The sequence below is a fragment of the Phalacrocorax carbo genome, chromosome 12 (assembly GCF_963921805.1).
Source record: "Phalacrocorax carbo chromosome 12, bPhaCar2.1, whole genome shotgun sequence".
In the NCBI taxonomy this organism is placed as follows: domain Eukaryota; kingdom Metazoa; phylum Chordata; class Aves; order Suliformes; family Phalacrocoracidae; genus Phalacrocorax; species Phalacrocorax carbo.
The window spans coordinates 8,378,904-8,402,974 of record NC_087524.1 but is presented as its reverse complement, the minus strand read 5'-3'; the positions used below and the strand labels follow the sequence as shown (position 1 = coordinate 8,402,974).

Here is a 24,071-nt window from a genome sequence, read left to right as displayed (position 1 = left end):
TGAAATGCAGACACCAAGCAGTGGGGCTGGTCTGGCTCTGCCCACCTCTTGCCCAGCCCAGACCCCTCCATGTCCCCCTGTCCTTGGCTTTTCAGCTTGGCCCTGACCACTCTCTTCCCATTCCTTGAGCACCCCATGGTTGCAATACCATGCCCACAGTTCTCAGGACAGACCTGCTAATCAAACCCCCGGGTGCCATGGACTTCTGTCCTGCGTGTGCCACACAAAGGGTGGCTTTATCATCATGTGAGCAGCAGAGCAGCCCTGAGACCCCCTGCCATGGGGAGAGACGGGTTGGCTTCTCCCACCAGTGGGGTACAAGGAGGAGCCTTGGCCAAGGATGAGGACATAGTAGGTGCAGCCTAGAGCACCCAACTAGGCCCAGAGCCAGCTGCATGCAGCGTCCATGGGAGGACAAAGCCTGCCCCGGTGCCCCTCAAGCTGATGCAGTGGCTGATGCTGTCTGTGTTTGTTTTCTTTGAGAAAAGGAGTGAAACCAGATCCAGCTGTGCTGCTGTTTACGGCAAGGCCCTGACCCAAACACAGGGGACACAGTAAACAGAGGCAGGAGGCCAGTGCTCACTGGAGAGACCGTGTCCCTCCTGTGAGTGCCTTGGCCACAGGGAAGAGTCCCTGCGTTTCTTCCCAGGGCATCCATCTCTGCCCCACCTGCAGCCTTTCTGTGTCCTGTCTGGAGCAGAAAACCCCATTTGCTGGCAATTTTGTAGCACTGCCATGTGATGTGCCAGGTACTGGCAACATGGGCATGGGGACCAGGCTGGTGATGTGACCCTGGAGAGGTCCCTGGGCTCTCCCACTACTTCAGCCAACGTGACTAGCAGAAGGTCCCCACAAGGAGGTCGGTGACATCTTAAAAGCTGCTGCAACACTAGCCGATGGCTTGGGAACACCCATATGCTCTGCTGGGCCCTGGGGAGGGCAGCCAGGGCCAGCAGGCTCCAAATATTGATCATGGCTGGGATGCTCACAGAGCAGCTTCCAAGCCCTGCCATCAACAGAGAGCCACGGCCAGATGTCACCACTTTAAACACCCCGTGGGTGGAAAGAAGCGGCGCCTGCTCCTTGGAGCCCAAATAACCCCAATTGCCCCCTGTGTCTGTCATTGCCCATGGATGATCCATTGTGTGTGGCTGTGAGTCACCTCTGCATGGGGGTGACACCTTTTCCCCTCTGTGAATATGGGCTAGCTAATGGAGCTTGGGATCCTTCATGGTAATCCCGAGCAATGATTTACATTTAATTAGCCAAATGAATATGAAAACAGACTCTGCCCAAGAGCCTACTAATAACTTTCTGTGTTAATGGCTTAGGCTAGTACAACTCCCTAGCAGATCGCTGTGCTGCACAGTGGGGAATGAGAGCCTGGCCAGGCTTCGGGGGGAGCTGGAGCCACGTGAGCCACAGAGTGGGGCAGGGAGCTTTGCCACCAAGAAGTCTGTGACTACAGCCCTCCCCTTCTTTTTCCATGGCTGCTGCAGCTCTGATGTGATCAAGGCTCTAAAATACATAGTTATATCCTAACCGCACTGAGATGGCTCGGTGGTGGCTTTCTTGGTCCTAAATTTGGTGTTGCGTTTTTTAGCAAGGTCTACATCTGAATAAACAGGCATTTTGTTATTGAGGCCAACAATACAAGAGGAAGGAGTCAGGTGTAACTACAGCAGAGAGACCAAACAGCAGAAAACAGTCATTATGCAGAGCCTGCACAGGAGCTGAATTCAAACTGCATCACATTGTATCTGACACCTGTGAGCTCAGTAAGGGCTTGGTTATAGAAACACCCAGTTTCCCCTTTCTGGGCCCTCCAGCAGATGCAGAAGCATCTCTGTAGGGCTGCTGGTCATCGGAAATAAAACAATTGGTACCCGTGGGGCATAGGAGGGATCCCACCCCAAAAGAACAAAGCTCCCAGGCTAGCCTGGAAATGAGTGCATTGCAAGAGGCAGCCCTGGATGAGGCAAAAAAGGGCATTTAGAGTCAGCTGTTACCCAGGAATTAAAATAACATTCAGTTTGTTAATTAATTAATGTTAATGAACTGTTAATTAATTAATTTTAATCAAGACAGGATGTTGGGTTTTTTATTATTTTTAAAATAGCCTCTGCATCCTGGGCTAGTCTGCTCCCAGGGCATGAGAGGGCTGGCCTGATAAACCTGCAGACTCATGTGATAGACATGACCTAAGAACCGGCTTTGATGGCTTTGCACTAAATCACAAATACGTGGGAATGTCAGAGCATGCCTGATTTTCCTGTGTGTTTGGTTTTTTAACCTGTCTGAACCCCATTAAACCTGATTGAGGCTAATATGGGGCGGATCTATTTGAAATCTCTTACAGTGGCCTGGGGTCTCCCCAGTCAGTCTCATCTCTGTTTGATTTCTTGCTGTCCAGGAGCCCCCCAGCATCTGTAATTGAATGTAAGGGCTTTTGTCCAGGGTAGCAGTGCTGCATTAATCACTGCAACCTGGCAGAGCCAGGACGATAGATCTTCCCAGCATGTAAAATAACTCATGTTAATCATTGCTTGTGATTTATCCTCTTCTCTGTCTCGTACATGAATTATTCAGGGTGGTGCTGGGGGAAGGTGGGGCAAGGCAAGCCACGAGAAAGTCCTGTGGCTGGTGCAGGCAGCCCTGCTCCCCTGGCTGGAAGGAGAGAGTGGGATGCAGTGGGGCTCTTGCTCTGGCCCAGGGCACATCCAGGCTGCAGGAGGCACTTGGCCAGGCTCTTCACTCTCACAGGGACCGCTGGAAATTAATTGCATGGTCGACAGCCATGTGTTGAACTCTCCAAGCATCTCCACCTGGGCTTCTCGGGACAGGCTATCCTCCCATCTGTCTTCGTGCTGGCTGCGGGGCTGTGTCCATCATTGGCGCCGCATTTGTTTTGCTGTGGGTATTTTTCTTTAGTCCCAATTACAGTCAGGCTTACACCAAAACAAACAAGCCCTGGGATGTGGAGGTACCTGGCTGGCTCAGACAGGCTGGTGCCATGGCTGGCCCCAGGGCTGATAAAGGACCTGCGGTGTCACTTCGCTGGAGTCTGGGCTTGCAAAATGTGACATGGTTTCTCTTGACAATTAATCACTGGGGAGTGGGCAGCATCAATTAAGGGGTAATTGGCCTCATTTTAGGTCAGAGTTTCCAGGTTGGGCGTCTTTTTGCCCTCTCTGCTGCAGGGATAGGCATCCCCATCACAGTACCTGGATGCAAAGCCCCAAGGAAGCTGGCAGATGGAGGTGAGGGTTGATCTCCCAGTGATGGCAGCCAAGGGATTTATTTCCCTGGGCAAATGGAGATGGGGAATATGGACTCAGCTGGGGTGAGGATGTGACTAGCCCTGTGCTCACCACTGCCATTGTGCCCAGCCAGGATGGCAGCAGGTGTCCAGCCCAAGCCATGGGGTGTTTCAGGGCCTGGATTCTTTCAGGAGTTCAATTCCATGCATGGCCCTGTGTGTGGGCTTTGGATTTAGGGGTGAATTCAGATGCCTTTAATGTCAGGAAATGCAAATATTTCTGGTCCCCTTTTGCTTTAGGAAAGACAGCAGTGATGTGGCTGCTTGCAACACTTAGTGGGGAAACTGAAGCACTCAAGCAGCTTTCCTAAGACTGGAAAACCCCAATGAAACAGGACTCTCCTAGCCTCGCTGTGTGGCCTCGGGGACAGCTACCGGGGCATCCCCAGCCCTCTCCTGCAGAGCAGCCAGGTTGAAGGAAGGAGATGCACATTTACCTGCCCCCGGCGGGAGCCCTTCCCTCCAGCCACGTACCTCCGGCAGCTCTGAAACAGCTCAGCAGAAGAGTACAAGATGGAGAGTAATTCGATGCTCTGCGTGTCCAGAAGAGATCCTGCTAGAAATACCCATCTGACACGCTGCTTGAGATAAAGCAGGGGAGGTGGCTTTACTTTACCTTATCAGACACATTTCCTCCAGAGAGATCTCCATCAGCTCAGGGAGGAAACTACCGAATTTTTGTGTTTTGGTGGCTCTTTTCCTTTTGAAATTTTTCAAGAGGAACAAAGATGGTTGGGAAAAAAACGTTTCACTTGCTCCTTTTATTTTGTTCATGAGAAAGTTTTAAATTGGAAAGGTTTTGTCTCTGTTTTCTTCTAATACCAGAAATAGAAGGTTGGTTGTTTTTTTTTTTCCCACAATTGAGATGAAGTAAAAAATACTGCCTGGAGAACAAGGTGGAAGAGAAATTTTTAAGTTGAAGAAGAACAAGTGACATGCTTGGAAAGCTGTATTTTTCATAATTATCCAATGGAGACAAAGTAAAGTACAAGCACAACATGGGAATTTCCCCCACTACTTCAAAGCTGATTTAATGAAATTCCATTTTTCAGAGAAAGAAGCAGCTCATTGGAAAGCATTTGCAGACAGACACCCCCATCACCAGGACCCAACCCCATTCCCCAGACCTGACCCCTGCCTCCAGCCCAGACTCTGCGTGTGCTGGGGAGGGGCAAAAGGATGCTACAAATGCCCTCAACCCATGAAGATCCATGGGGGACTTTGCTTGGCCTCGCCCGCCATGCAAACTGCTTCACTCCCTGCATCTGCTGTCACCAGTCCTTGCTGGGCAGGTTTTGGGGTTTCAGTGCTCCCCCTGCTCCCCCAGTCCCATTGTTGCAGGAGAGAAGTGCCTACCAGCCTGGTCTTCTCCAGGGCCACATCCAGGCACCAGGGCTCTCTGCAGGGACCCCCCCTCCAAGGCATCTCCTCCTGGGGAGGTGGGGACCCCCGTCTCCCCCACCTTCCAACACCCCTCTGCCCTTTGCCAGATCCAGAAGTGCACGCAGTGGGGCATGTGAGTGGGACGCTGTGGTGCCAGGCAGGACGGCTGCTCACCTGGCACAAGCCCAGGGAACTGTCGTCTCACTGCTGCTGTGCTGCTAAGCATCAGGCGTTCAGCATCAGTGCCCCAAAACCCATCAGCAGCTTCAGGGGATCCACCTTGCAAGCTGCAAGCATGGCAAATGTGTTGCAGTGCACCAGTGTCTCATAAAACTTCTGCAAGGCTGGGAATCCATTAAGTACCAGTTTTGGTACAGCAGCACACAGGGACCAGACTCTGGGGGGCACAGCTGGCCCTCAGGAGCTGGAAGGCCCTTCATCCATTTGACCTTAGAGCTCCTTTTATCATGGTTTCAGAAAGCTGTTACCACTTGCTAGTGTTTTGCAAGTACCCCTTTGCACCCTTGGTCTGGGAAATGCAGCCCTGCTCTCCCCACTGATGTATCCTAGAACCACTTTCATTCATTTTCCTTCAATTTTTTCCCCCAAATCCCTGCTGTGTTTCAGTGAGGAGACACTTCTCCAGCCTCCCAGGTTTTCTGCTCTCATTTTCAGCCCTGTGTTAACCTGCCCCAGCCATCACTGAACATGAGGTTTGAGCTTGCTGTTAACCATGGGGCATTTCCCTCCAGCCCTGGCAACTGGGACCATGATGGTCTCAGAGGCTCCTGTGCGCAGCAGGCAGGGAAAACAGGCACTGATCAGACACGGCAGTCTGGACCAAGGCACCAGCAGGAGAAACAGCCACTGCTGCAGCGTGGGCAGGGCTGAAAGGTGCTGGACCACCAGTGATCTGAGCCACTTGCCAGCCTGGCAACAGCATTAGGTCCTTGGAAAGTTAAGTTTCCAGGCTGTTATTGACCTCCAATGCCCAGCAGCGCTGGGTGTGTGGCCAGGATGGGTAGAGCGTTAGGTAGCTGATTAGGGTGGTGATGGATGGGCAAGGTGTTTCGGGCTCATTAATTTCCTGGCAGGGATTGGCTTGTCACATCCTATAATGCAATCAAAGTGGGAGCACGCCTCACTCAGGGAACACAACAAGCACTCAACTGGGAGGCAGAGGGCTGCCTTACAACATCCTCCAGCTGATAAAAATGCCCCACCACTGTGAGAATTAATCCTGCTAAATGCTGAGCACCTGGGTCACAGCCCATCCTTGGCCCTATAACCTTCAGTGGGGCACTGCTCCTCTTTGGCTGATTCCTTCAGGTTGCTGAGGGAAAGGTGATTGTGCAGAGGGTGCTAGAGCTCAGCTTCATGCTGCCTTGAAGCCCTACTGTCCCTGGAGTGCAGGCCTCCTGGGAAGCCTCTGCCCTGAAGCATGGAAATCTGGGTAGGCTGGACCACAGCCTTCCTTCCCCTGAGCAAGGCTGCAGCCAGCTTTGGTGCTTGCCTGGATCCCTGGAGCAGGCGCTTGGCTGTTCAGCAGGAGTGATCTCCCTGCACCCAGATATCTGCTGGGTGCAGCCAGGCTCCCTGCAGTGTCTGCTGCATTACAGCCAGCACTGCTGCAGCCAGAGGATGCTGTGGGACAGGGCTGCAGTGGGGGGTCAGGATGGATAAGCTCATGCTTCCTCCCAGCCTGAAACTCCCCAAATCCCTAACCTCCTCTCCAAGAAGCTGCTGCTTCCTATCCCCTCAAGGAATGAGAAAGCATGGAAATAAAAAGATTTAAGAAAAAAAAATCTCCTGTGGTGACAAACATGAGCAGCATGGCTCTGAGCCAAGGCACAGATCACCCACCCTGGGGACAAGCTGGGGTTGGGGAGGACCGACACAGATGCACGGTCCCTCTGGCCAGGCCTGGAGAGGGGGAAGGCTGGTTTTTCCGGCTGCAGCATTGTTCTGCAGGACCTGAATAAACACCCGGCCTGGGGCACCCAGTCCAAGGGCACATTTCCCTCCCAGAGCCTTCAAGAAAACCCCTTTTGTGTCTGCCTTTGGCTGATCTTCGGACCCCACCTCTGCTCCTTGCAGCCAGAGGTGCCTGCAACAGCACTGCAAGTCCCTTGCTATTGGGAGAGGGTGGGACAGGGCTGTCCTCCAGCTCCTGTGCAGACATCTGGTGCATGCTCTCCTCTGAGAGTTGGGATCCCTCATCTGCTTCTTCAGAGCCCAAACCCTGCACAAGTGTTGGTGTACTTGAGAATTATTTTAATTTACCATTTTAATGTGAATATTATTCAATAATAATGATTTCATAACTATTTAGTTATTAATACAGCTTGTTTGCTACTATTGAGTGCTTTGGTTTGATGTTACTTGCAGAAAACATGGGGCTGAGGGCAGGCTTAGCTGCCCCACAGCAGGCTGCAGCATCCCAAACGAGGGGAGAGATGCTCAGCAGTGGCTGGTCCCAGGTGAGACAGGACTGGGAAGATGCCACTCGCTGGGCTCTCAGAAGCGGATGAGGTTTGAAACCTGCTGGTTTTGTGGTCAGCCTGGCTGGGGCGCTGTGGCTGCCTTACAGAGCTGCACCTATCTGCTTTTGGGAGACTTTCTGTCTCTGAGCCCACCCATCAGCTACCCCAGGGAGTCCATGGCTTGGCTGGAACCCACCAGGCTCTCATGTCCTGGGGATGCTCTAACAGCAGAGAGGGCACTGGGCAGGGGGGAGTCAGCTGCTTGCGCTGGGCACAGAGCCTGGAGCTGGCATGTTCCCCTGTTCAGCACAGGGCTCTGGCTTTGCTTGCTGAACCTCTTGCAGGTGCAGCAGCATCCAATGAGCCCACAACACTCCAGGAGGGCAATGGCACAGGGATGCTGCAATGTCCAGGGACGCTGCTATTCCAACAGGGCAGTGAAGGACTCTGCAACCAGCCCAGAGGCACCGGCCAGCAGGACCTGCCAGGTGATGTCAGGGATATAATTTCCCCTACTATTCACAACTTTTAACCAAAGTGTGTCAGTGCTTGGAAGCCTCTGCATCCCTGATTTTGCTCCATGCTGAATCAGACCTCGCCCCGAGTAGGGAAGAGCTGCTGCCCGCCCAGCCTGCTCCACCGTGCTGCATTGGTATTGCCCAGAGAACACGATGCTCTTCTTCCCAGCATGGGAGTTGGGGAGCGCAGGCTCCTGGCCAGGGAGCAGGTTAGCAGCTTGCTTTGTGTCTGTTATCCAAAGCACTGAAAGGGCTGCAGATGAACTAAGTGAGGGACTAAGTAAATAAAGGATTGACCTTCCACCCTGGGGGCCAGAGGGCAGCTACAAACTAGTGCTAATGTGAAATAGAGAGGCAAACTTTGCAGGCTCTGGAGGAATTTGCCCTGGAAGCATCAAAGAAGGCAATGGACTCTGTATCACTTTGTTTGCATCAACACAGGGATGATGGCCCTGCCACCCAGCTCTGGCCAGCAACTCTGGGAGGGACACTGTCAGCTCAAGGGCTGAAGCAGGAAAGGGCTATGTAGAAATCCCTGACTTGGAGGCCAGGGGCTGCTCACACTGGCAGAGTGGTGCCCTGTGGGTAGCTTGGCACCAGTGAGTTGCTGTGTTTCCCACAGTGTCTTGCAAAGTCATCATGGGGCTGATGTGTGCCGTGCAGATGGATGGAGCTGGTGCTATGTTAACCTTGTCTGTGCTGGGAGCAGGGACCACTGGAAAAGCTGCGCAGTACAGGGTTTTCAAAGGACTTTCTAAAAAGGGGTCACATCTAAATGTCTCAGGCTGGGTAACCAACATACCCAGTTGCTTTTGGCCATACACAAATGGGCACATGGCTGGCAGTCATACAATAGAGGCAGAAGACCATGAGGGATGGACAGGTCAATAGCAGGTGGCAGATGGACATGGCTGCTGGAGAGAGGGAAAGGCCAGTGCATAAAGCTTGGTGAGCTGGAGATCGGCAGAGGAGAGATAAGATTTGATGGGGATATTTTGTTCTGGCTGAGGGAAGTTGGACTGAGGGATGGCTTTGTTGTTACTTTTCATGGTCTTGTGTTGGCTGGGGAAAGAGATGCAGCTCTGCCCATTATTAATAGCTGGGGACACATGGGCTGGCACAGAGCACTTCTGATGAGCCCAAATGCTGGGTAATGCATGGCTGATAGCCAGGCAGTAATTCAGTCACAGGATCGTGATAACGTGCACAAACCTCTCCAGGCCTGTTGCATTATGAAGTGCCGTGAGTGATTTACACTCTGTTAGCAGCTAACCAATCTGCATGTTATGTACAGCACAACCAGACCCTCCGGGCTACTTATAGCTCCACTTGCCGTTTCAGTTGATCCCTGGGAATGACTCTTCCTCCCTTGCAACCGATGCCACAGTACTGTGCTTGCCTTTCCCCTGGTGCAAAAAAATCCCCAATCCCCCAAAGCGCCCTGTTAAGAACTTCCACATCTCATTGAGCTGTTATTAATAGGGCGATTGTCTGGTGTCACAGCACAGGCATAAAATACATTAACATTATCACATAATCTTATTTAGAAAACACTTGTGTCGCTTCGCCCTTGGTAATTGCATTTGGGAGATGCAATATTTATGAAAGGGGAGAAGGAAATGTCTTGGCTCATCTCCTCTGAGCAGTAAAAGTCCTGGGGAGAAAAAAAAAAAAAAAGACGCTGGGGGGATCGTGGGAGCCTGGGAAGGGGATGTTGGAGCTGCCGCTCCTCTCGCAGTGAGTTCGGTGTTTGATGGCACTCTGCCTCAGCTTGAGTTTTGCCGCTGAGCCGCTCCTGGAACTGAGGAGGCTGGAGGTATGGACCCGAGTTTTGCAAGGACTCTTCTCCCTACGCTACAGGGTGTCGGACCCCAGCGCGAACCCGGCGCCTCTCTGCAAACGTTGCTGCGAGCTGACCCGCAGCCTTGCGTTGGCCCCCCCCCCCCGCGTTGCGCCCGCAGGGCTCTCTCCGGTGGGGCTGCGCTCCGAGGATGCTGCCCGCTAAACACCATGATTGATTAGGATTTCTCCCAAATCTGAACTCCACCCAACCAGCCCTGCGTTTCTGTGTAGGACCTCACAGACCGATAGCAGGGTCTGAAGAGCAGAGTTTTGTCCTGGACTCAGCATCCCCGATCCGGGGAGCTCCGGTCTGGCTGCACACACACACCACCACCACCCCCACCCCCACCCCCCAACTCTGAAGCCCCGGCTCCTGCCACTTCCAGTTTTGGGGAGGTTTGCAGCAGGGTACGAGCTGCTGGAAGATGTCCCTGTTTCTCAGGGCACGCTCAGAGCTCAGCTACCGCAGCGATAGGGAGACAGGTGTCGTAGAAGATTATTTTAGTGCCTCGGACAGTGCTATTCCTCGGAGCCTTCAAGTTGTCCCCAGAAATTGAAGCTCACTTCCCCACCTGCAACCACCCACGTCCCTTCGTGACCCCGGTGTCTACGGGTGACCTCGACCAGCCAGCGAGGCGCTGCGGGCTCTGCTGGGGTCCCGCAAGCTCCCGCTCCGGAAAGTGGCGGAGGGAGCAGTGACACGAAACGGTGACTTCACCCAAACCCCGACCCTCTCAGTACTGGAACCGGGCGGTCAAAGCCGCTGGTGATGCGCATGGGACTGAAAAATCGGTGTCACCTACTTCTCTCCCCGACTTTCTGTTTACAGACCCTGTTAAGTTTGTTTGTTTTCTGTCGTGCTCTCTCCTTAAGCTGGTTTTCGGGATTCCACCTGGGCGGTTAGAAACAGCATCCGCAAAACCTCTGGGATAGAGACGGTTTCTGTCTTCTCCCCGTGCTTGCTCTGTGAACTCTAGTACTGGAAATTACAAATAATTACAAATAGAAAATGAAATTAATACAATAGTGGAAAATGCCATTAATTAATTCAACTTGCAAGTGCGGAGAATGCTATTTGCATAAATGGCCGATCGTGTTTAAACCCAGATAATCCTTTGTACTCCCCATCCCCCGGACACCGGTCCCCCGGGCGGAGCTCACTCCGTGTTTTGCCCCGCTGGGAGTGGGGGGCAGTGGTGTGGGTGGGTTGTGCCACGGGGGGGAGGATTAGGGTTTGGAAACCCCGACGATTTTCTATTTCTAAATCATTTCCCCGTTTTCTTGTCACAGTTAATCCCAAACACCCGCTGCTCCTGCACACCCTCTGCGCTGCAAACGACGTGCGGCAGGTTTTACAAGTGCCCTGCCAGAACTCGGGTGCGTTTCTGCCGGCGAAGGAAAAGCGACTGAACCCGCCGGAGTCCCCTCATTTTGGGGTTCGAGGAGACCCCAGGGCAAGGCCAGGACTCGTCCCCGCAGCCGTCCACCTGTACGGCAGCTGCCTGCGGTGGGGGGGGCTGCTTCTCCTCTCCGAGGGCTAATGCAAACAGCGGCAAATTAGATTTAAGTTTACCCATTGGTTCTGCCATAATTTGTGTTTACTTTTTGCGTGCTAATTAACCTCGGGGAGGTGGGGGGGAAATAAATAAACAAACGCGAGGATTTACCGCGGAGGGTTTTGAGGTTTTTATAGCTAAGCCCGTAACAATGTTTGAAATAATTAAGGCCATTATTATTGGATCTTCTTGTTCATTAGTGAAAGCTACTTTGTTAGCGGAGCCGGCACTCCCTGCCGGCTCCCTGCCTGCACGGCGTTTGCCTGCGCCCCTGCCCCCGGGGGTGCTTTTCGGGTGGGGGAGGACGGGGGGACAGAGACACAAATCTGTTGGCAAAACAGGGTTTCATCTGAGGGGGAGAAGGCCCAAGGCTCGAGGCGGGCAGGAGACAAAAACAGCCGCCGCTCCCCCGGCGAGCGAACAAACAAGGCAGCTGCCGGGAGCCAGCAACCCGCCCCGGGCGCGGGGGAGCCGCAGGATCGGGGCCATGTCGCGACAGGCCTGGCTGTCGCAGGAGCCAGGGCTTCTCGGAGCGGGGGAGACCCAAGGGGAGGCGGCGGAGGGACGCGGGTGTCTAGCCCACGTCTGCTCCCTTACGGCACGGCTCTATTAACTTGGCACGGGAGGCGTAATTAAGCTGGGAGTTAATAACGGGGCAGAGCCCCCGGTGTTCCCCGCTGCCGCCGGTGCCCTCGGGGGTGGCGGCCAGACGCCGTTCATTAGCGGGGCTGGTGGCCAAGGGGACGGGGCTAATGGGATTACACGCATTTCTGCGCGATGAGGAGAGGGGCTGGTGCCGCAGGACCAATAACTTATTGGCAGATGCTCCTCCGGCAACCGGCAAGGTTGAATATTCATGGAGCGCCGCCGGGCACTTCAGCCCGCCCTCGGCCACCACCCTGCTTCCTCCCCTCCCGCGGGTACCCCGGGTCGGGGATCCGAGGGTTGATGAGAGCCCCCTCGGCCTGTTGCACGGAGCCAGTCGGTCCCGGGGCAGCGGCAGGCAGGGGGACAGCGGGCGGGGTGTGTGTGTGGGGGTGCAGGCATACCTGCCCTTCGGAGCCCCGCGGTACCCGCGTTGCGTGCGCCCGTAGATGCGATGAGTTGTGACCGTTCTCTTCCCTATCCTGAATCCATTGGCTACAGGAGGTGAGATAGGAGTTTGCGGACCGCTCTAAATCCCTTACTTTTGGTAGATAACTGCCCCCGAGAGATGCCGTTGACAGAGCGCGGAGCCGGCCGCGCTCCCCGCCGGGCCCTACTGCGCTCCCCCGGCCCTCCGCTCCTTCCCCGCCGTATTAACTCGTACCCTCTCGGTCGTTTGTAACCATAAAGGGGAGAAATATTGTTGCGGGCGAAGTTCGTGCGATGCTGCGGCTCCCGTCCGCTCCCGCTGCGCCGGGCACTTTATACTCATTAAGTGCAGCGGCGCTAAGTCATTACCGTAATAAGGAGTTATGCTGAATACAAGGGGCCACGTTTCCAAAGCCATAAATTACAACTGTCAGTACGTATTCGAGGGATCAACAGAGCTGGGAGTAATTACTTACAGCGTGCTTTATAGAGCAATTAAAAATTCCCCGAATGGTGTTAATTGCTTTTAATGCGCAGGAAGCGCGGCCCGCCCTTCCCGCGGACGCGGAGCCGGGGAAAGCCGTCGCTGCCGGCGGGGCGGGAGGGCATCAGTGGGCTTTGCGGGAAACGAGATTCCGCGCTGGGAAATCCGCACCGCCGCGGGAGGCCGGCTGGTCGGTGCGAGGGTCGCTCTGCTTTCCCTGTCTGTGGCTGTCGCGACATAACTCAGTTGGGGGCGGCAGCGCTAAGAGGCAGAGCCCCGACGGCAGCGGGGACCGCGTCCTCCCAGTCCGGGGAGCGGCGGGGTCTGCCCCGGCGGGACCCTCCGGTGCCCAGCCCGGGCCCCTGCGGCCCCGCACGGCCCCCGGCCGCTACACCGTAATTGATTTTACAGGGGTCGGGGCGGGAGGTGATGGATGTGCGGAGGGGTGAATAATCACTGGGTGAGCCCCCAGCCTAGCGAATTAAACGAAATAAGAAGCAAGGAAGGGGAAGGAGTAGGGGAGCACCTCCTGCTGATGGGCTGTGGGTGCCTTTGTCACTATACACCTGCCTGCGGCAGAATCGCTTGCTCTCCCTTTAGGAAAACGGCAGGATTTTACAGGTTCCAGAAAGCTCTGCTCGAAGTGTAGGTCTTGGAGCGAGCCTGGTGCGTTTTGCTGGGACCTTGCCAAGGTCCCAGACATGCCACTTTTGTCCGCAGTCCCTGCAGGAGGGCTTGTGTTTCGCAGCAGTTTCCCGGCCGGCAGCTGCGAGGCTTGGAGGCAGCTTGCAATGCCGAACTCCCGGGAGCCCCGAGCTGGAGAGGAGCTCAATGGCTGGGGGAGCCCTGGAAAGCCAGCAAGGCAGAAGAAAATGGGAATGGAGGGTGGAGGTCAGGCCCTGGCAGGGCTGCCCCTCTCTGCTAGCAGGAGGCAGATGCACTGGATCAATGAGAACCTAAGAAAGGATCCCTAGGCCTTTGTGGGGAGGGAGAGGGGAGTCTTATGCAGCATGGAGCCCTCATCTCCCTTGCCATCTCCTAGCACAGATATACTGAGCCCCCAGCCCTCAGCTGGGGCAGGATTGAACCACTGCTCTGGAAATGAGCCTGTCCCAGCAGCTGCTCAGGGCAGGAGGGGGGGGGACAAAAGTTTCAAGGCTGGCAGGAAAATGTAAGTGGCTGTGGATGGTTGAAGGGGATGAGACGCTCTGTAGAGATAGAGACCAAGGGCATTATGCTCCTCAGCGTGCTGATTTTGCAGCAACTTAGTGCACGTGTTGGTTCCTGCATTGGAGCCTTTCTTCTGCCTCTGAAGAAGGCTGATACAGCTTGTTGAGGCTTCCTGCAGAAAAGGATTTCTCTGGCCAGAGAAGAAACCCTTGTAAGCTCTCCCATCGGGATGTGAACCTGAAAGCACCAAAACTGGCCCTGACATGTCCTAGGGTGTGAACTTGCAGCACTGCACACGAGTCCTCTTTAGCCCCAGAATTAGGGAGTTGTGTGCAAAGGCCATAAGTTAATTGCCAGCTGTCATGAAACAGGGTATTTCCAGAGCCTTGTGCTCTATAGCACTGCTCAAGCCCCAGCCCTGGAGAGCCCAAGGAAACTGAGGCCAGGAGCAATTTGAACTGGAGCATCTGAACCGGGTGTTGTCCTGGAGCTCAGATGTTGCAGTGCCCAAGTGTCCAGTGCCAGGAGCTGCTTGGGTTTCCCAAGGCTGAGGGTGAGGTCTGGGGCTGTGCATCATCCCAAAACCCATCAATAATTCCCATTGACTTCTTCCAGGAGTCTTGAACCCTAGTCGGGACCTAGTCCTGCTGTCCTTTCTCCTTTGTCCTCACTGGGCGCTGGACAGAGAAAGACCTGACTGACTTTTACTCTCTCTCCTGGCAGATTCTATTGCTCAAATGCCCCTACCTTGGGCTCAGCAGCTGGGGGCTGCGACCCTCATTAGCCAGCCAGACTCACTGGTGGTGACCTTGTGAGTTCTTGGGGCCAGTCCCTCGGGGGCCTTCGGCATCTGCTCAGCCTGGGGGATCTCTGGCTCACTGAAGGCTGAAGGCTTTGCCCAGCATCGACCGGGACCTTTGGGAGGCACAAGAAGCATGAGATAGCTGTGTTATTTACCGGAGAGAGGGCACCTCCCAGGGCTTGGCAGCAGAGATGGAGCCCCTCTGGATATCACAGCTCGCTGGTGGGGGAGCCTGTGGCACTGTGTGGGGCTGGCATGTCCTATTCTGTCACTTCCCTGCAGAGGCAACCTGACCTGCGCAGGGCTGGCGAGCAGGCTCTACCCCACATCTCCCGTGTGGGAAGGGGCTGAAGAAGAAGCCCAGGCTGGTATCTAGAGAAGGGTGAAGGCAGCCATGACCCTGGGGGACAAGAAGACCCCCTGCCTGAGGGCAGCCTCCTACCCTGGCTGGCCTCAGCCCTCACTTCCTCCCTCCCTCCCTCCCTCCCCTCCCAGCTCCTCCTAACCACAAGGACTTTGGTTGATGGAGCTGGCGCCAGCGAGTTCCCTGAAGAGTTCAGAAGTCAAGAACTGAGGCAGGTACGGGGAGGGGGGAAACCTGAGCCCGCAGGCAGGGCTGGGCAGTGTGGGGGGAGCACCGGGCACCCTTTGGCATGGGTCTGAGGGGTGGCCGTGAGCTGATGCTGTCTGGTGTGGGGCCATGGTGGTAGTGACAGAGGTGGGTCTTGGGGTGTCACAGCAGTGTCGTGGCAGGAGCCTAGGAGCACTGTTGTGTCAGAGTGTGTGTGTGTCTGGGGATGTCAATGCACAGGTATAGGGGTGCGTTAATGCATGTTGTAGGCATGAATGTTCGTGTGTGAATGCATGCAGTCGCCAAGGTGTGAGAATGCGCGCGTGTGTGAATTTGTGTGGGTGCAGGGAGGGTTGTAAGTGTCTGTGGCCCTGGGTGTTTGTGTGAATAAGTGTGCACAAATGTAGGTGCATGTGCAAGTGAATATGTGGGACTGTGTGGCAGCATGGGTGCCTGCAAGCTTGTGAGGGTGTTTGTAAGTGTGTGTGCATCTTTGTGAGGGGAGAGGCCATGTAAGCAGGGGTGTGCGTGTAATGGAGATGAGAAGATATGTATGGCAGTGAGTGAGGTGTACCTGAGTGCAAGGGCACGAGTTTCGATGCCACTGCATTTGTATTGCATGGGGGATGCCCCAGAGTGGGCTGTCTTGCGGGACCCCCACAGTCCCCCGTGGGCACTAAACCACTGGCACATTGGAGAGGCAGAGGGCAGTGCTTGCCCCAGCCGGGAGTGAGGAGGATGGAGTGGGCTGCCCGGTGCTGGCAGAGAACAAACCAGCAGGGAAACCCTCGACGCCGCGGCTGGGAGCACCGGGCCGCGCTGGGCAGAACGGTCGGCAGCAGCGGGGGGGCAGGAACCGGCCGTGCCCCCGCCCCACCGGTGGCTCTGCCCCCCTCCGCCGCCCCCGGCTGCGCAGAGCGGGAGCACCGGCGGGCCAGGGCCAAACAAGTTTTGCAGCAAATTACGGCAGCGGCTTTCAATTTTTTTATTTTTTAGATTTTTTTAACGAGAACACTCATCTCCCCAGGGGCAGGCGCGGAGGGGGGCGGTGGCAGCGGGTGCCCCGCTCAGCCCTTGCCACGACGCGGTCTGTGCCACTGCCCCGGGGGGAACAGCCGGGGCCGGCCCCCGGCCCGGGGAAAGAGCTGCGCCCCGGCCCCCCCCCCAACCCCGGCCCCACCGGGGTTCTCTCTGGGGATGTGTACCCCGGGCGCCCATCGCCTCCTCCTATGGTATAGCCTCCTCCTGTAGTATCCCCTTCACGGACCTGGGCACCTATGGGAGCCCTTCAGACCACATCCATGTACACGTAATAGGCTCTGGAGATGGGGAAGCCCCCTCCTCTTCCTCCGTGTCTGTTTCAGAGGTGCTGACTTTTGAAACTGAGAAAAACCCTCCAGAGAAAAGGGGCACGGCAGGTCTGGGACCCCTCCAGGAGGGGATCCCCCGGCTTCAGCCTCTACACGGGATTAACTGGCAGCCCACGGGGATTGCGGCCCAGGATCCGAAATGCCTGTGAGGGCTGGCAGCCAGGGCCCCCCTCCCCAGCAGGCCACAAACTCTGAGACTAAATGTCCCCCCGTCCACTGCCCGGTGTCTGTCGCAATGGGGGCCCGAACAGCACGGCCTGCCAAAGGCTCCTTTACCCACGGCCCCGCGCGCCCTGTCTTTATAGGGCCGAGCCGGCTGGTGATCTTTTTTTTTTTTTTGGTGGGGGGTGGTGGGGAGCTGGGGAAGAAGAAACTCTTTTTTTCGTGTGCTCTTCTCTGCTGTCATTCACTCGGCTCCTTTCAGCATCCAACCAATGGAGAGTGAGGGCCCGGGAGCAGCAGGCCTTGGCTACCGTGATTGATGGGCAAGCGGGGCGGCGGGCGCTCGCACTCCGCCGCGGCCGCGCTCCGCTCCGCGGGGCTCTTGGCTCCCCACCGCCCGCGGCGGCCAGGGCTTCCCGGGGCACTCTCGTGTCTGTGTGTGTGTCGTGGGTGAGCGGATCCTGCCTTTGGGTAGTTGTGTCTTGGTGGCGTGGGGGGTGCCGGGTCTCATCGGAACGGGACCGGTGTGCGTGTCACGTCTCTGCTCCTGGAGGCTGTTGGGTCTAGGGGGTGTGCGTGGCGCGGTTTTGTCTCCAGTGGGCAGCTCCTGCGCGTCGGCTGGGCACGGCTGGCGTGTCCTGGGCTGCGGGGTGGTTTAGCTCCCGTGCCTCGGTTGCGCATGGCTCTGCTGTTGTGTCTTCGGGCTGAGCGTGTAGCTGGCGTGTCCCGGCTGTGCGTGGCTCTGCTGGTGCCTCTTGTGGTGCGCGACCGCCGTGCTATGGGACTGAGCGCGTAGCCGGCGTGTACCGGCTGTGCGCGGCTCCCTTGCCTGCTCTTACTGTGTTGCGGGACGGTGCGGGGCTGTGCTGCCCTGCCCGGGGCGGCGGTCCGGCCCCGGTGCTCCGGGGCATTGTGCGGCGCGGTTCCGCTGCCGGGGCCGGGCGGGGGCTCCCGGGAGGCGGCATGGAGCACCTCGGGGCTCACCACCTGCACCAAGGCCAAGCCGAGCCCATCAGCTTCGGCATCGACCAGATCCTCAACACGTCGGAGCCGGGCAGCTGCATGGTATCGCACCCGCGGCTGCAGGACTCGGCGGACTACGGGCTGGGCTGCATCGTGGGCAGCGCCTACAACACGGTCACGGGTGGCTACGGGGCGAGCGGCGGCGCGGCCGGCGCCTACACCGGCACCTCCTGCAGCATGGGCGGCCTGCCCGGCTCCTACAACGTGAACATGGCGGTGAGCATGAACGGCAACACCTTGAGCTCGGCCGGGGGCGTGATCCGCGTCCCGGCCCATCGCCCGGTGGCCGGCGGCGTGCACCAGCCCCTCTCTGCCGCCGTGCCGGCGGTGAACGGCATGAACAGTCTCACGGGGCTCACCTTCCCCTGGATGGAGAGCAACAGGCGGTACACAAAGGACAGGTTCACAGGTGAGTCGGGCCACCGGGACCCCCTTCTTCCCTCCCTGCTCCCGCTGCCCCGCTCCCTTCCCCGCCGCCCGGCCTCGGCGCGGCGGCCGGTGCCCGCCGGGGAACGCAGGATCCCGCCCCGGGCCGCCCAGGGAAGCCGGTCCCAGAGGAGGCTAGAAGCAAGAAGGGGTGGAAAATCAGGCGTATTCAGTCCCCCTAAATTCGTTGATTTGGGGTTTGGTTTTGTTTGGTTTTTTGCCTTTTTTTTTTTTCCTCTCTTGTTTTGTTTCCCTGGGATGCGGCCCGGGAAAGGCGAGCTGGGACACAACGGGACGGCAAACCACGCACACCGGCCGCCAGCCCCGGGCACGGCTGCCCGTTCCCCGCCAGCCGCCACAGACCCGGGGGAAGTTTCCTTTAAACCCGAGGTTAAATTCCGGGGCCGCAGCCCGGCCCGGGGACGGGAGCCCGGCGGCCCCGGCCTCGCCGGCTCGGGAAGGCTGGCCCTTTGACGGCCGCTCGTTTTTCCCGTGCGTAAAGTACCGGGCTGTTTTTCCCCGGTACTGTGGGTTTCGGCTCAGCCTTTCCCCCGCCAGAGGAGAACTTTTTGCAACACCGGGCCGAGCCGGGCTCGGGCTGGAGCCGCTTTCTGGCCGCGCCGCCGTTTCCAGATGTATCTGGGCTCGTCTTTCGGCACTAACAAAGCAAAAACTCAAACAACGAAAAGAAAAAAACAAACCAAAAAAGCAACGAAATTACAACGGGAGAAAAAATCAGCCCCAGCTCCCGCGGCGCCCGCACCGGCCCCTCTTCCCGGCGGCGGAAACCGAGGCCCGGTTTTTCCAAGTTCACGTTTAATTTCGACCCGCCGGCGCTCGGCCGAGGCGCGGCGGCGGCCGGGCCCGTCCCCGGGCAGGCGCCGCGCCCAATTTCACCGATCCCCGGCCCGGCCGAAACACGCCGCGAGTTTTTCCCCAATTATTTTTTTCGTAGGGACAAAAAGAAGACAAATAATTTGAAACAAAAAAAAACCCCAAACCAAAACGGAATCGCAACTCCCGTTTCTAGCCCGGGAAGTTATTTCCCGGGTACGAAGCGCCGGGGTGAGGACGGCGGCGGTCACCGCCGCGCCCAAACGAAATTAAGCCGAGTCCCGTTTGCACGAAGCGCGGAGCCTCGGCCCGGCGCCGGGACGGGCTGCCGCTGCCGGGCTCTCCCCGGGCACTTCCCCGGGCGATCGGCCGCCTTCCCCGCCGCCACGGCCGAGCGGTGCCCGCGGAAAGCGCCGGGGCCGCCGCCGCGATTTTACAGCCCATGCGCGGGTGCCGGCGGGGAAGCGGCGGCTTTGCAGCGGGGGGGTCCCCAGCCCAGCGCCCGGGAGCCGAAGCCCCTCTGCTGATGTGTCGCTGCTTGCTTCTTTGCCTCTCATCCCCCCTCCTCCCATGTCCCCCCCAGTGGCCCTCTCACCCTTCACTGTAACACGCCGTATAGGTCACCCCTACCAGAACCGCACGCCCCCCAAGAAGAAGAAGCCGCGCACCTCCTTCACCCGCCTGCAGATATGCGAGCTGGAGAAGCGCTTCCACCGGCAGAAGTACCTGGCCTCAGCCGAGCGTGCTGCCCTGGCCAAGGCCCTCAAGATGACAGACGCCCAGGTGAAGACCTGGTTCCAGAACCGACGCACCAAGTGGAGGTGAGGGGCTGGGGGCTTGGCAGAGCCGGGGGGCAGGTGCTGGGGCAGACTGGGGGAGCAGGCCTGGCTGCCGCCGGCTCTGCTAGCGGCGCTGGTGGCTGCTTGTGGGGGTGCAAGCCCCCCCATGCATTGGGGGGATCGTGCGTGTGTGTGCACGTGAATGCATGTATATACATGTGTGGGGGTGCATGTGTACATGCACAGCTCTGTGAGCGCGTTGCCAGTGGATGGGTGTGTGGTGTGCATGTAGGCCGTCTGCGCACGTGCTTGTGTGTGCATGGAGTGTGAGTGTGCGCACACCTGTGTGCGCAAGCAGGGTACATGTGTGTAACTCCACACTGCATGTGTGAACGCTTTCGTGGGAAGGCCCTGTGCGTGTGTGTGTGAGCATGCATGTGGGTGACCGTGCAAGCCAGATGTGCATATGGATGTGTGTGTACTGTGTGTGCAGGCAGTGTGCATTCTGTGTGTGTGTGAGCTGTGTGAGCACACTGGCTGTACGTGCAAGTAGGTGTGCACGTATGCAATGTGGATCAGCGGGTGTGCGCATATGCATGCGCATGGTGTGCTGTGCGGAGAGGGGTGTGTGGTGGGTGTAGGCAGTATCACTGGGGGCCCTGTGGGTGCGGCAGCTAGAGCACCTCTTTCCCCAGAGCAGCTTGTGGGATCCCCAGCCTGGCCAGGCCCAGGGGGCAGCGGGAGCGGAGCCGTAGCCGTCAGTGCACTGCCATGAGGGCAGCGGGACCCTCGGGCACTGGGCCAGAGCCACACCCCAGCCTGGGAGCCAGATCCTGCACAATGCAAAAAATTTTTACCCCGCAGGGTTTACGGCATCTTCTTACCAAAATGCCCTTTTTTTTTTCCCCTCTCTTTTTTTCCTTCCCCCCCCCCGCCTCCTGTCGGGCTTGCTGGTAAAGGCGGGCAGGAGAGGAAGAGGAGGCCGGGCTCACATGGAGGCTCCCAGGCTCCACTGCCATGACACTGCCCCTCCCAAGCTGTAGCTTCTTGGGGTGTCCCCGGGGGAGGCATCCCAGTTTTGGGAGCATCCCCTGCGCTGCCCCGGGCTGGGGGCAGGCACCCTGCGGTAGGGGACCTGAGCAAAGGGGCAGCTCCCCTGGCAGGTCAGAGGAGGCGGGTGTTGCTGGGTGCAGAGCACTGGGTGCTTGGACTCAGCAGACGGTAGCTTCTTCAATGTGGGGGAAAAGGGCTTCACCAGTGACTCCCCGAGGGTGAATGGGACGGTGATTGCCTGTAGATGCAGAGGTTGGCTAAGAAATGGGGGACAAGGAACTTGAAACTAGGGCTGTGGGTGAATCCTACTCTCAGCAAGTCCTTCCCTAAAGATGCCGAGAAAGAGCAGCTCCCCAAGTGCCAGGAAGTCTCCAGCTGGAGTGATCTCCGTTAGCCAGGAGCAGAGCCCTGGAGGAGGAACAGTCCTGCTGCAGCCTGCGAAAGGGGTCAGCTGTGTCTTCTAACCTGGTTTCCTAAGGAAGTGAGGCAAACGCAGCTTGGCTGGCTCTCCGTCTCTCTGTCAATACTCTTTGTGTCTGTTGGTCAAGTTCAGCCCCCTTTGGCAAAGGAGCCAAGGATACAAACCTATTAATATGCTTCACAAAAAAAAATAGCTGGGTAAAGAGAACCAAAATCCTGGTTCTGCCTAAGGGAAAGTCTGCAGCCTGACCTCAGCCGTAGTATTAGACATGGGAGAGTCCCACCAGCCTGAGCCTGAGGGACTCAGGCATATAAGCCCTGCTTCTTTGCATCTGTGCACGCTGGGCGTTGCAGTGGAGATGCGGGTGCTCCTGGCATGCCTGGTGGGCTGCCCCGGGTCCCTGTGCAGCGGTGGTGGGCTGCAAACAGTGCCTGGAGCACTGGGTGCTGGAAGGAGCCTCTTGCAGGCGCAGTGTGAGCTGGGCAGCGGGGAATATCTGAGAAGAGAGAGTTATTTTAAGCCCTTTGAGGAATTTAACTGCTTAAGTAAAAGCAAGTTGGGGGGAGAGTCTGGCCTCTGCCCCTTGCCCAGGTGTCTCTGCTGGAGTGGCTGTGTGATCCCCTCCCCAGATTTGGGCTCTTGCTTGAGACACAGGCATCGAGGTTTAGTTCCATCCAAGCAGATTTGTACCTGCAAACCCCAGCCTGACATGAATGGGCTAGCTGCTTGGAGCAGGGAGATATTTGGGAGCCAGGTGCTCACAGCCACTGTGCTCCTGACTGTCCTGGATGTGGGGCTCCCTCCCTCTTCCCAGAGCATCTCTTCATTGTGCAGGGAGTCATTAAATATTCATCAAAGCAGAGATGGAGCCTTTCCCAGGCTGCGTGGGGAGGGCTGGGGCTGCTCTGAGCCCCCTCTCCCCAAGATGGCTGACATGAGATGTTGACACAGTGATTAGAGCCGGGACTGAGCCCAGAGGTGCCTGCTCCCAGGCGGGAGCTGTGGCCACACGCCTGGAAGCTTGGGTGCCCCAGAGGCCCATCACCCACATCCAGCCCTTGCCCCTTTCCCTGGTGGGGAGCCAGGGACCCCCACCCAGTGCTCCAAGATGTCACTGCAGAGCTCAGAGCTGCCACTTCCAATCCCCACAGCCAAAGAAGATGAGAAGTCTCACGTCCCACTGAATTGCTGTATTAGAAAGGTGCCGTTTCCCCTGTCACTGATCCACTGAAGCTGCCAGGAGAGCGCAAGCTGGGCCCAGGGGTGTGAGTGAGGGAGGGGCGGCCAGTCCTGGGACTGGCACCATGAGCTGCCCCCAGGTTTTCCCAGTGTCACTGGAGGTGTCAGGTAATGTTCACCAGTAAAAGCAGAGGTGACGGCAGGCTGCAGTCTCCAGACTGACCCGCCATCTCAGCAAGGGGTGTGTGTGTGATTTTCATTGTGCTTTTAAGTGTGTTCAGGCCATTCCTACCTATCCCATTCCCTCCTTCTGGACTGCCCAGAGCTGGGACCCTACCAGTGCTGGAAAGGACACCTGCAGGCCCCTTAATCCCCACCTCAGCAGGATCAGCTCTGCTGGTGTCATTCCAGACAGACATGTGTCCAACCTGTTCTTAAAAATATCCTCCTTCCTCCTGCCTAGACAGTTTATCTTGAGTTTTGATTCTTCTCACTGCTAAAAATGTGTTTCTAGTGTTTAGCCGACGTTTTGCTGATTTTTGTCCTCCCTGCCATGGGTGTGTTGTTGCCTTCACTCAGACTCTCATCAGCTGGCCACTGCAGCCTGGCAGCAGAGGTGGCAGGCCTGGGTGCAGGGAAGGTGATGCCCAGGGTGACATTGCCCATCTTCCAGACGTGTGGCACTGCCACTCAGTGATGTCTTGCCTCGCTCCTGATCAGAGCTATTTTTGCTGGGACTGGTAAGACAGCCAGTTTATGGCATTACTGGCAGTTTGTGCAGGGGATGTGGGACCACGCCATGGCTAGGCACCCTCTTTACCTACCCCCCAGCCCTAAGCACCAAGTGCAACCATTCTCTCTGGAGATACCCCTCCTTTGCTCCCCCAGGCCCCCCTGACCACTCCCTCTCTCCTAGGAGGCAGACAGCGGAGGAGCGGGAGGCCGAGCGGCAGCAAGCAAACCGCATCCTCATGCAGCTGCAGCAGGAGGCCTTCCAAAAAACCATCAACCAGCCCATCCAAGCCGACCCCATCTGTGTCCACAACTCCTCTCTCTTCGCTCTCCAGAACCTCCAGCCTTGGTCTGACGACTCCACCAAGATCACCAGCGTCACCACTGTCGCCTCTGCTTGTGAATAAGGCTGGCACCTGATGATGGCATGTGCACCTTCTGCTGGTGGGACACATGGCATCCCTGTTTGTCCCCAGGGAAGGCTGGCACCCTGCAGTCCTCCAGCCGCTTGTGCATCCCACGCATCCAGCTGGGGAAACCCTCCACGAGGACCGAAAGGAAGGGGAACGACCCCAAAAACTCTCTCCGCCCATGTGGTCGCTGGAGCAGCAGTGGTGTCTCACCTCCCCCCAGCCCTTTTGTTCTCTTGAAAGTCTCTGGTGCCGACCATGAACTTGCTGACATGCTGCCAGACAAAAAGCCCAGCCCTGACAAACACAGCCGCCAGCGTTCACTTTGCTGGGGGAGAGAAAACTTCCTTTGGATTCTGCTGGTGGTGGTGCAAAGCCGGGAGTCACCCATATATATCCGTATATATATTTAAAAAGTACATATATATATATAGATGTATATATACACACACACACCTCAGATTGATGGCTTGAAACAAA

At 57.1% G+C, this 24,071-nt stretch overlaps 1 protein-coding gene across 1 annotated transcript; it reads left to right on the top strand.

The window, feature by feature from the left end:
* Positions 1-17,566: 17,566 nt before the first annotated feature.
* Positions 17,567-23,715, top strand: TLX1 (T cell leukemia homeobox 1). Its single transcript, XM_064464505.1, has 3 exons — positions 17,567-18,166; positions 19,637-19,838; positions 23,366-23,715. The coding sequence occupies exons 1-3, from the start codon at positions 17,698-17,700 to the stop codon at positions 23,586-23,588; spliced, it is 894 nt and encodes a 297-aa protein (XP_064320575.1). The 5' UTR covers positions 17,567-17,697; the 3' UTR covers positions 23,589-23,715.
* The last annotated feature ends 356 nt before the right edge of the window (positions 23,716-24,071 follow it).

What these genes read in the sequence shown, in the direction of transcription:
- TLX1 (XM_064464505.1), top strand. Translation starts at nt 17,698, where the DNA reads ATGGAGCACCTCGGGGCTCACCACCTGCACCAAGGCCAAGCCGAGCCC. An exon ending in CACAAAGGACAGGTTCACAG is followed by an intron (nt 18,167 to 19,636) that starts GTGAGTCGGGCC and finishes CACGCCGTATAG; the next exon opens with GTCACCCCTACCAGAACCGC. An exon ending in AACCGACGCACCAAGTGGAG is followed by an intron (nt 19,839 to 23,365) that starts GTGAGGGGCTGG and finishes CCTCTCTCCTAG; the next exon opens with GAGGCAGACAGCGGAGGAGC.